The following is an 11,440-nucleotide window of genomic DNA, read 5'->3' on the forward strand; positions in this document are numbered from 1 at the left end:
CGTAATACTTAATCTTTTGTTAGCCTTGATATTAGTAAGTGCACACAGTCTTATACTAAGAGACGCAACCGCGTATATCTAGAGGCCGTCGCATCGCCGCATACGACACGACTTTGCCTCATTATTGGCAAATCGCGTGATTCGATAGTATTTCTCCTCTTAAAGACTTGACTGCTGTTCTAAATATTGTAATAGGCCTTCAGTCTTGGTAGCGTAAAGCCTCTCGATGCAAGTATAGACTTTTCAGATATCAAGGCGAATGGTGTTAGTTAGATAGAGGGAAAGGGCAAAGAAGTTAAATGGAAGAACTGTCATGTTACGGTCATCAAGACAGATAGTAATAGAAATAAGCATTTTAAATCTCTTTATGGTAGACGTGATGGCTCTTTAAAGCTTTATTCAGGCATGTCTTTGTATTTAGCAGGAGGAAAATTTAGAGAGGATTAAGACTACACGCCGCCACTGTTGAAAATAACTTCTGTTGAATACGAACACCTCTCTGTAGGTCCATTTCCAGAGTGGCCGTTCCCTCACTCCCTGCAAATTTCATTGACACACACCTTGTCCAGCTCTTTCCTTCTGCTAACTCTCTTCTCCGTGCTGGACACTGAGTAATCGCATCCTTTATTTCAGGCTTCAATACCTTATCAATATCCTCTTCTAAAGCACCCTCGTACTTGAATTTAGGCATACTTTATACACCTGCATTTTAGGAGAAGACTCTTCTAAAACTTTTAGTTAAAGGTCGACATCTGATAACAGGCTCTTTATCTGCTGCACCTGAGTGCGAAGAACTTTGAGGAAGGCTTCCTTGGGAATATTGACGGACATGTTTAGTGGAGTACGGGTGTGCGAACATAAGAGGTAATGTGTGAGCTTTGTATGTATATATAGCCTGACTGAGCATGTCTAATATGATCTTAGGATCCGTTAATGTTAGAGGTGCTTGAGGCACAGTCGGTCAGAGCTGAGCTCGGTCTTGAATTGGCAACCAATCAGCATCGCAGCACAGGCACTGATATGTCGAGAGGTTGGTAACACTGCTAGAAAGGAGGCTCTGATTGGCTATATCACTTAGCCTCCAACTCGCATCAAGGGCAATGAGTAGGTAAACCAGGCACCAACCTATCGTATCGGTTGAGATGGCAGACGATGACAAGGATAGGCACTAAGTATGTCGTAACGTGCAAAAAGAGCCTCATTCACACAGAAAGCGCTACGCAACCTTAGGTCTATGCACTCATCCCACAGCAATGCGAACCAACTAATCTGCCCAGGAGTCCCAAAACTGGAAGGACACGCAGCGTCATCAACATGACTATCAACCGCGTGAAACCAGATGCTCTTCTACAACAAATCGCAAGCTAGAAAATACGACGATAGGATTATGATAATACAGCTGCTGCGTAAACCAATGTCGCAGAGCAAGATCAGAGGGGCTCAATAATGCGCCCACGCGGCGTAACAGCTAATTAACGTAATTGCCGAGCAGTAGGCGAAATATGAGATCGGCAAAGCGTATTCAGATAGCATCTCATAGGTTGGAAACCTAACCCTAAGCCCCTATGAAACTATTGGAAAAGTCTGAGCAGTGATGGCGTGACGAGACAGCGCGAAGATCAGACATGACAGTTAACTAAGTGCTAACACGTATACTCAACTGACGTGGTACGAGGCACAGCTCACGCAGAAGATAGGGGAAGCCTATAGGGATGTGTATTGTTGAGTGCATGATTGAATGTATCGTTACCTGGATTAAAAATCTGCGACCATGAACTTCTTCCTCAAGCAACAGGGTATACCCAGAAGTCTCAATGAAAAAGATTCGCGTCAGTCCGAGATAGTGCAATACGGATGATACTGTGAGGATGACTATAAGTAAGCCCAGGAAGCCGTCCACTAGTTGCAAAAAATAAGTATAATCAAGAATTCTCCCTTAGGAGAGTTTTAGAGATTAAACTGGAAAGAACAGATACTACACTTGATCTAAGCTAAAATATAGAGAGTGTAGGTTAAATGAATTAATTTTCTATTCCTCTTAAGGATATAGAGTTAACTATAATGCTTCGTGTGTAGTCCAAAATTTCCTATTATGGAATCTCGGTTGTATTATTAAAGTTTTCTTTTTCTAGACCTCTACTTACACAAAATTAGCTCTTCCTGTGTAATCTTAAATTTTCTTTCTTCGAATTCCGGTTATGTTATTTCATTTCATTTTTCTAGGCTTTTATCCAGGTAATGTTGTCTCGTCTTATGTAGTCCAAAATTCCGTTTTTGGAATCTTAGTTATGTAATATTGTGATTACGGTTTTCGGTTTCCTATCACGCGTTATTAGAGAACGTATACAAAAGTTAAGTGCATTAGCTATAATAGTTATAATAGTAATATAAGTTAGACATGTATGTTTTCACTTCTTACGCGGTGATATTACTCTTTTCTTATTTTATAAAGTGTAACGGGCTGAACGCCCTTTAGATAGCTCCTCGATGGAATCTCGGGTTAAGCTGTACGCGCACTATCTGAACTACGTTCAGACCAAGCAGTGCTCAAACAGCGCGCTCAGATACTCCGGCATAACCTTTCTCCGGCAAGTAAATAAACCCTACGTAAGCAGAGTAGATAGCTCCTTATCGAATACAACCTCTTGTATACCTCGCGATTGCTCCCCGGAGCGCAGCCCCTTACAACCGCCATGTTTCATCTACACTTGATGTCATTGTATCCTTGCATGGTTTGCGACAAGTGTATTTCTGCGTCTGGCCATTCAATCGCGCCTATAATTATTAGACAACTAATCTTCCTAACAATTACTTTATTAATACTACATCCTCAAGCTATTCAACAGATCTAACAGCTTTCCACTAAATCTAGTACTTTAAGAAATAAGCAAAAGCTCATACAAAAAGATTATAGAAGCTTCTACTTCTTAACAGCCATAGGTCTCATAATACCCGCGAATTTTTAGAGTACTGTGAGCACTATTGTAGGCTCGCAGTTGCGCTCCCTCTACACACGACGCATCTATTACAGCCACTAGATGTGTGCTGCTTTCAGCTATTGAAATGGTATCATGGAAAGACGCTTGACTGGGCGGCGCGTACGGGCGCTAAAGAGATCACAAAGAACGAATTTTTTGCTACTCTCGATGAAATAAGACGTCAGACGTTCACCTATAACATAATACGAAGTGGCTGGTGACGTACAGAGCTAGCTCTATAGGTTCTAGAAGTCGTCCTTGCCGCCGTCAGACTTATGGAGGTGCCCCGCGTAGATCTACAGCTAGTAGAAGTGTACAGAGATAACGCTGGAGCTCTAGACAATCTCTAGGACTAGAGGACTCCGCGTACAACACGCGTGCTCAATAATTCACTTATAGAGTTGTAACGGCGTCTTTGGGAGGACTACGATGTTGACAACGATTTGCTCAGCGCCCTAGACACTATTTATAAAGACGCCCTCACAATGGCCTAGGCTACTTAAGGACTTGCTAAAGCTCTACAGCAAATAGAGGTTGCTGAGATTGCTCGTGCAGAGCGTCGTAAGAGAGCTGTTCATAGACGTTGCCTAAACGAGGGAGGACCTTTATACGCCAAAGACGCTAGACGAATAGTAATTGAAAGAGAGCAAGACGAGCTTATAGAGATATAAAAGAAGCTCTAAGAACGCAATCTCAGGTCTATAAAACGCCTAATTACTGCGCTTAAGCTCTCTACAATACGACGTCTTGGTAAGCTGTCTGCAAGGCGACATACAGAGAGGACAACTATACAACGTACGTTAGGCCTTCGACAATATAATATCTCGTCGCTAAGAGAAAGTGCGCAGGGCTCCTAGCGTCTAGTTAATAGTAGATCTATTGTAGAGAGGTGGCGTAGATCTATTATATGTATACGACCGGACAGGTTCTGCATAGCTAGGCTTAGCAGCCCAACAGCCCTACGACCCATATACTATATATATTGCCACACGCGACACGACAGCTCTTAAAGTACGTTAGCAGCAGGAGAGAGCTTAGGCGGAGGAGGTGGCTATGTTTGATACGTAACAGACAGCTAAGCAGGACGCTGAGAGCTCAGAGAAGAGCTCTGTTGGCTATTCATCGCCACTGTCGCGCTTCTACAACGACGACTTACTCGACGAGTACCACTCTAATAAGGCTAGAGACTTGTAAATAGTAGCTTATATATATACTCAATAATCGCTCCTAAATCGATTTTATAAATACATACTAGCCACTAAGTAACTACGATTTAAACGCCTATAATTATTGTTGAGCGTGTTACACGGGGTCTAGATCTATACTTCTCTTGCCGGGTCCGCAATAAGCCCGGTAAGCTTTACACTAGTGTTCCGTGAGGGTTGTCTAGCAAGATAGTAGAGTAGCATGCTTAATAGAATAGGCAATAATAGGTTTGATAACTACTAATCTATATTACTATAGACTAATAGGTAATAGTCTTATTAAGTAAAGTAACTAGTAAGAAAGTATAATTCTAGTTAACTATAACGAGAGTAATAATGAAATCTATCCATCCTTATATCCTCATTGCTTCCAGTCCTGACATCTGTGGCATCTGCCCTCTTGGCGAGACGCCAAGTCACGTGATCCACGCCCTGCGTTGATCATTACCTTCTGACGTGGACGTCCGTAGGCCTTCAGCCATCTCGTCATTTGTCAAGCAGAGAATCCTTCTTGTTACTTGTGACAGAGCGTATATTTATCATTGAGCTCAGGGGCCCTAAGCTTGCGAGGGCCCATGCGCAGCATGGGTGGCGGGACGCCATCCCTGGGCCCGAGTAGCTATAGTGCTAGATACGCTATACGAGAATACGCTATACGTACGGATCAGGGAGGCGCCAGCTATCCCAATACTTTATGGCCGAGCGTACCGAATACGCTGTGCGTATACCAAATCCATACGTTCTGCGCACCGGTCTAGGGGACGCTAGTCTATTCTTGCTAATTTCATCTCCATAGCTGGTCTTGCATTACACTTTCTTGTGCACCAGCACTCTATATTCAAGATGCGCTTAACCGTGTGGTTTATGACTGCAGTTTAAAGGCCGCGCAGCACCACATTGCAAATCCATCACCGCACGCCTTCCATCATGGCCTTTATCTCCGCGACTCGGATTTTGCTCGTACTATCGTCTATCTTCTCTCTCTCATATGCGCAAATCCCAGATGACCTGCCTATTGACGATGCCACGAGGCAGTATCTTGAGTCTTTGCCCGCAGAAAGGCTAGCCAACATCTTGAAAATCTTCCAGCAAGCTCTTGACGGTCAGGTTCCCGCAAGACCCGAAGTGATTGAAGCTCAAGAGCTCTATTGGAGCTACAATAGGAGTCCTCCTTTCTACCCAACCCGTTAGTAGCCCTTCTTCTATGATTGCAAGTTTCTCCACTGGTCAGCTCGTTGACGTCAATCTATGAGCAGCACAGGCCACAGGATTAGGCGATTGGGCCGATGCTTATCAGCAGGCATCGGCAATAGTTGACCAGATGACTATTGAAGAGAAGGTTTCCGTTGTCTCCGGACAAACATCTACCACAAATGGATGCGTGGGCCAAATACCCGGAGTTCCTCGTCTTGGATTTCCTGGCATCTGTGTAGTTGATGGTCCGAACGGTCTTCATGGCATCGCCGCTGTGAACGGCTATCCATCTGGCATCACTATTGGTGCGACATGGAACAAAACACTTGCCCTTGAACGTGGTCGATTTATGGGTCTGGAGTCCAAGGTGAAGGGGGGTAAGCATATCACGAGTGAAGCTATCTTTGCACGTACAACTGACAATATCACCCAGTTAACAATCTGCTTGGACCAACAGTTGGGCCCCTTAGCCGTGTAGTCATGGGCGGCAGGAATTGGGTGTGTAAGCTATGTCGAGGATTGAATTCATGTCTGACAAACAGCTAGGAATCTTTTTCGGTGGACCCTTACCTTTGCGGCACCATGGGTGCTCAAACCGTTTTGGGGATGCAGGAGCACGTTATTGCGACTGCAAAACACTTCATTCTCAACGAGCAGGAGACTAACCGCAATCCAAGCGCTTTTGGGCTTGGGAACGCGTCTGTATCGGCTACTGTGGATGACAAAACGATACATGAGCTGTACCTATGGCCATTTCAAGATCTTGTCAAAGCTGGCGTAGGATCTGTCATGTGCTCGTACAACCGCATTAACGGCTCTCATGGTTGTCAAAATAGTTACACCTTAAATTATCTGCTAAAGACTGAGCTCGCTTTTCAAGGTTATGTTATCAGCGACTACGGTGCGTTACACACCGGCATTGCCGCTGCCAACGCAGGTATGGATGTTGTCACACCGTTTCAAGAAGTCTGGGGCAAAAATCTCACAATGGCAATCTCAAATCGCACAATGGATGCTAGTAGGCTCGATGACATGGTTAAACGGTACGGCATCGAGCTCAATATTAGACCATCGCTAATCTTGACATCTAGCGTCGTTGCTCCCTGGATAAAACTTGCGAAATTTGAACCGGGTTCCGGACTTCCAGCAGATCTTTCTAAGAAACATGAGGTCGTGAGCGCAATGAATCCTCTGTCTCGAAGGAACACCTTTCAAGGCGCTGCCGAAGGCATCGTTTTGGTGAAGAACCACAACCACACGCTACCCTTGAAAAAGCCAAAGATCCTTACTCTTTACGGATACGATGCTCATATTCCTCTAAAGAACACTCCCGAAGGTCCTAACTCGAAGTACAGCCTAGGATACCAGAGTGTCAATGTCACCGATGAAGAAATGCAGGGCTTGTTCATCGGCGTCGGAGACCTGCCTGGGGCCGCGCGATCCGGCACGCTTCTCAGTGGAGGCGGTAGCGCCTCTATCATGCCTGCTCACGTCTCTTCACCCTTCGCGGCTTTCTCGGAAAGGGCGCTTGAGGATAACACCTTTTTATTTTGGGATTTTGAATCCCGGGATCCCGTCTATGCAAACGCCGGCTCTGACGCTTGCATAGTTTTTATCAATGAATTTGCCGCAGAGGGGCAGGATAGATCCACGCTTGCTGACCCTTGGTCAGATAAGTTGGTGATCAACGTTGCCTCTAAATGCCCCAACGTAGGTTCAAATGTTTATACTCGTTATCTTAAGTTGCAATGTAGCTAATCAGCATCCAGACTATTGTATCTATCCATAACGCGGGCACGCGCTTGGTAGACCAATGGATCGAACATCCAAATATCACCGCGGTTCTCTTTAGTCATCTTCCTGGTCAGGATTCAGGAAGCGCACTCGTATCAGTCATGTACGGCGACCAAGCTCCCTCCGGCCGTCTTCCTTACACCGTCGCTAAGAACGAGTCTGAATACGGCGATCTCCTCTCTCCTGTACGCGCCGACAATACCTCTAACTATTACACATCCGCCAATCTGACCGAAGGCGTCTACATTGACTATCGCCACTTCGATGACCATAACATTACACCTCGTTTTGAGTTTGGCTTCGGCCTTACATACACTACTTTTGAATACGCCAGCCTTAGCATCGCTCTTACTAATCTCGGCGCAAATGCCTCTGCTCTCCCACCATCTGCGCCTGTGAGCCAAGGCGGTATCGAGTCCCTCTGGGATGTGCTAGTCGCTGTTAAAGCCGAAATCACCAATACAGGTCTCACTTCCGCGCCTGAAGTTGCTCAGCTGTATCTTGGTATTCCAGGCGCGCCAGCGAAGCAGTTACGCGGATTCGAGAAGATGCCGTTGGAGGCAGGCGAGAGCACGACTGTTTCCTTTGGCCTTACAAGAAGAGATCTTAGTGTATGGGATACTGTGAAGCAGAGCTGGGTACTACAAAAAGGAAACTATATGATTTATATTGGGGCGAGTAGTCGGGACATAAGACTAAGTGGGAGCTTGACCATCTGAATGTCAGGAAGGGGAACGAATGCGACATCAGCATGCTTATTGTATAATGTTGAAACAGCTGGCTATTAGAATAGGATAATTTTTGCGAATGATATGCGATAGATTCTTCACTCGAGAACATGAGCAGGTGTGTGTCTCTATGAACTCCCTCACTGCTCTACTCATGACTGGCTACTATGGAGTGGCCGCAGTGGGCCGAATGATACCAAAACAAGCAAGAACGGACAAATTGGTGATGCAAAGGCTTGATTGCGCGAGGCAGCTTAAGAGGTGGGACTAAGTACAGGATCCAATCCAGATCGCTATATCCGAACGTGTAAGTTCCGACAGTTTATAGTATACAGTGTACTCTACGTGGGACAGGTAAAACCTATCTAGAATCCATCTCATTTGAGTCCGATACCCTGAACATCCAACCCTAGCTTCACTCCAATACAGGTGTGTCATGATACTCCAACCCCTTTTGAAAACGAAAAAGCTTTTGTGGCAAGAACATCAAAGTGTTCTATGAACAGAAGTGCATATGGATGCTGCAAATTTTGGTGAGTACTCATATGGTGATGAATTGAATTCCCGCAGTTTAGGTATCATCAGATACCATATAGGGGAAATAATTGAATACATGTTCTTCTATCCATTACTTTATTTCTATATATTTCGTAATCGTAACATTCTAGTTCTGGCACAACCCTATGTATAAATTCCTATTCTATACTTTCTACAGCTTTGTTTCCATCTTGGTGTCATGCGCTCCTGACATACAAGTCAATGCAACTTTCGTCATCCGCTAATCCCCCCGAGGGACCTGGGGCAAAGACATCAGCAGCGTGCACAAAATGAAACATGACTTGCACACAAAGCATTGGCGCTGCGTCCAACGCGTACATATACACCTCATGACTAGCAAGATAACCATCATGCCCTTGACCGAATTCGATAATTCGGAATATGCAGCGTAAGATAATGATGACCGCTGCACATAGTAGCATCTTAAGTAACGCGACCCAGGAATATTTTCCATACTTTGGAATGGTAAAAAAAATGGGGGAGCTGCGCATCCGCTTCCAGAACACAAGCGAGATGATTAGAAAGAAAGCGAAGAAAAAGAGCTGAAGGAAGAGGCCAATCAGCATGATCATTTGGCCTGTCTTAGCCATACCTTCTTGCGCCATCATGCCACCACCGCCAGCTTGTAGTAGAAAGGCGAGCACATCGCCACAGACAAATATCTTTGTCACACGTGCTGGTCTTATGATTGAGGCTTCTGGAGCCCTAACAAAGACAACAAGACGGCCATAAATCATGTAGATTGTTGCTGCGTAGAGAGAAGGAGGAAGAATGATGAAGAGCGATTGACCAATGTAAGGGCCCAGATCTGCTGGCGACTTCGCGGAGATATATCGGAAGACATAGCCAATAGCCATCACTAAGGTTTGTTAACAAATGATGAGAAAAAAACAGAAACTGTTCAACCCCTACTTACTGAAGGAGCCCACTGTAAGAGCGCTATAAAACCATGCCTTCTTTTGCAACAGCTGCACGAGGTGATAGATGGCACTGGCGCCGAATGCCACTGCAGCAATGATCGTGCCCGCGATACTGGGCGCGTAAAGATATATCCCATTTTCCCCAGCCATTTAATTTGAAGCTACTGTCTCGAAGACTCTCTTCGATGTTTTGAGCGAAGAAGAAACAGAGAAAGTTAAGCGGCTTGAGATGGTTGAAAGACGGTAGGAACGATGGGTTGTAGAATGACGAGGTGTAGAAGCTTAAGGGAAATAGATGTAGCGTTTTGTTGGTTATCGTGTACTGTCTGTCCAGGTAGATATAATGCGGTCACAATCCAGCTTGCTTGGACTTAACAAGGACTCAGCCTCCACAGTGTGTTTTGAGATCAGGTATCTCCGAATGCACAGACCTGTAACGCGGCTAGACACGCTCGGCTTGGATGGTTTGATGTGGAAAGTGGGACTAGAAAGCATTGCGCTATACGAGGCATAACACATTCCATACTATAGTTATGATTGTGGATGTAGACCTGGGTCTAAGCGAAAACCGATGTTGGCCCACTAAATGGACAGGATGGCGTATTCGGGTAGTAATGCGTATTCGGTTATTTAGCCATTTGATCCTTACTCTAGCTCCTCGGACCCACAATTTGAGCGTATTGCGTATATCTGTATCCAAGCCCCGATATAGACCTTGTCAGGAGTACCTCGTTTCATTCTGATGAGACTGCGCCTCTCTTCTATATTTAGGGAAATGCGGAAGCATGATGAGCCACCCCGAGGGCCCACTTTACTAAACGCCACAACTCCAGCCATTTATTTCAGCCCTGCGCAAAGAAGACAGAAAGAATCATTTTCCCAGTCGTTGATAGCTTACGAATATACCTTCTAATATGCCAATAGCCTTTCGAATTGAAGTGAACTTTGACACAACTTACCGAACAATAGAAGGAGCCAAGCTCCTTAGGTGCATTCGATCCGCAAAAAACCTTCGAAATTTAAGCTTGTACATCGTGCAGTTATTGAGCTAGTTCATCACGCCCACTCCCCTTCTTACGTATATTTGCATCATCTTCGGCTGCATTGTACGAACAATTACATAGTCGAAGAGATTAATATAGTTTAAAAAGTGTACAACCCACAGAAAAAGCACTTGCATGCATATTTTTTACGTTGAACTGGCCTCCAAAGTGAAATTTGTTAATCTTCATTGCTGTTGCTAACAAAAAGACGATCTTAAGGGGTAACATTCTGCTTTCTCCTGTATTATAAAACCTACTAAATATGTGATAGATTAAAATCAACCTCTGTCTGATCTATTTTTGTATAGTAGCTGTGGCGCGACACCAAGGGTCTGGATAAGGTGGTATCCTACTACATAGTGAGAGATATTAATCGATGAGACGTGGTTGAGGGGCATTTACAAGGTTCTAGCTTTGAGATAGAATCCCGCCATTGGGGGCAATTGTTTGTAATAGCTACCGCATTGGGCATCTGCATGAACTAGACTGTATTATTATTCCATTATAGTCCTGTATCAGCCGTTGGCTATGTAGGACTTTGGCTAAAGGCCGTTCTATCTAACTAGTTACAATCTAGTACTTTATGCTATATTGCGTGACTATAGCGCTTCAGCCTTTATCTAGCTAAGCTATAACTAGCTTTGTAGATGCCTAGTGCTAAAGAGAAGTTTGGTGACAGGGATAGATATAGGGGAGCTGGGCTGCCTTCTAGTAGGCTCTCTTAGGGGGTAGGAAATAGTACTAATACAAGTAAACGTGTTTTTCTTCTTTTTCTTTCTTCCTTACTATTTCTTTCTTATTTTTCCTGTCTAGCCCTCCTAGTTAAGGTACTACTTTCTTATTCCTATCTTCGTACTAGTAATAAAAGCTAGAGTAGCTTTTATATTGCTTATGGTATAGATAGCGTGGCAAGTTGGGTCTCCACATCGGGATCTCAAAAACGCTATTATCTCCACCAATACTTACCCGATTGGGAAGTTTAGTAGCTTATTTTAAAGCTCTCTATTAGGGCTTTATTTT

The 11,440-nt window shown here is 44.5% G+C and overlaps 3 protein-coding genes across 3 annotated transcripts; 2 read left to right on the forward strand and 1 right to left on the reverse strand.

Annotated features, from left to right (window-relative positions):
• Positions 1 to 273: 273 nt before the first annotated feature.
• Positions 274 to 447, forward strand: COCVIDRAFT_115906 (hypothetical protein; the record flags this gene model as incomplete). The annotated part of the gene is made up of 1 exon (XM_014694784.1): positions 274 to 447. A coding segment is annotated over one exon (174 nt), but the record flags the coding sequence as incomplete, so codon positions are not given.
• A 4,663-nt stretch (positions 448 to 5,110) lies between these two features.
• COCVIDRAFT_115904 (glycoside hydrolase family 3 protein) lies at positions 5,111 to 7,890 on the forward strand (the record flags this gene model as incomplete). The annotated part of the gene is made up of 6 exons (XM_014694785.1): positions 5,111 to 5,369; positions 5,440 to 5,754; positions 5,811 to 5,875; positions 5,924 to 6,420; positions 6,469 to 7,087; positions 7,147 to 7,890. The coding sequence occupies 6 exons, from the start codon at positions 5,111 to 5,113 to the stop codon at positions 7,888 to 7,890; spliced, it is 2,499 nt and encodes an 832-aa protein (XP_014550271.1).
• Positions 7,891 to 8,633: 743 nt separating this feature from the next.
• On the reverse strand, positions 8,634 to 9,527 carry COCVIDRAFT_115913 (hypothetical protein; the record flags this gene model as incomplete). The annotated part of the gene is made up of 2 exons (XM_014694786.1): positions 8,634 to 9,316; positions 9,374 to 9,527. The coding sequence occupies 2 exons, from the start codon at positions 9,525 to 9,527 to the stop codon at positions 8,634 to 8,636; spliced, it is 837 nt and encodes a 278-aa protein (XP_014550272.1).
• Positions 9,528 to 11,440: the final 1,913 nt, after the last annotated feature.

This window comes from Bipolaris victoriae (genome assembly GCF_000527765.1).
Source record: "Bipolaris victoriae FI3 unplaced genomic scaffold scaffold_215, whole genome shotgun sequence".
Taxonomy (NCBI): Eukaryota; Fungi; Ascomycota; class Dothideomycetes; order Pleosporales; family Pleosporaceae; genus Bipolaris; species Bipolaris victoriae.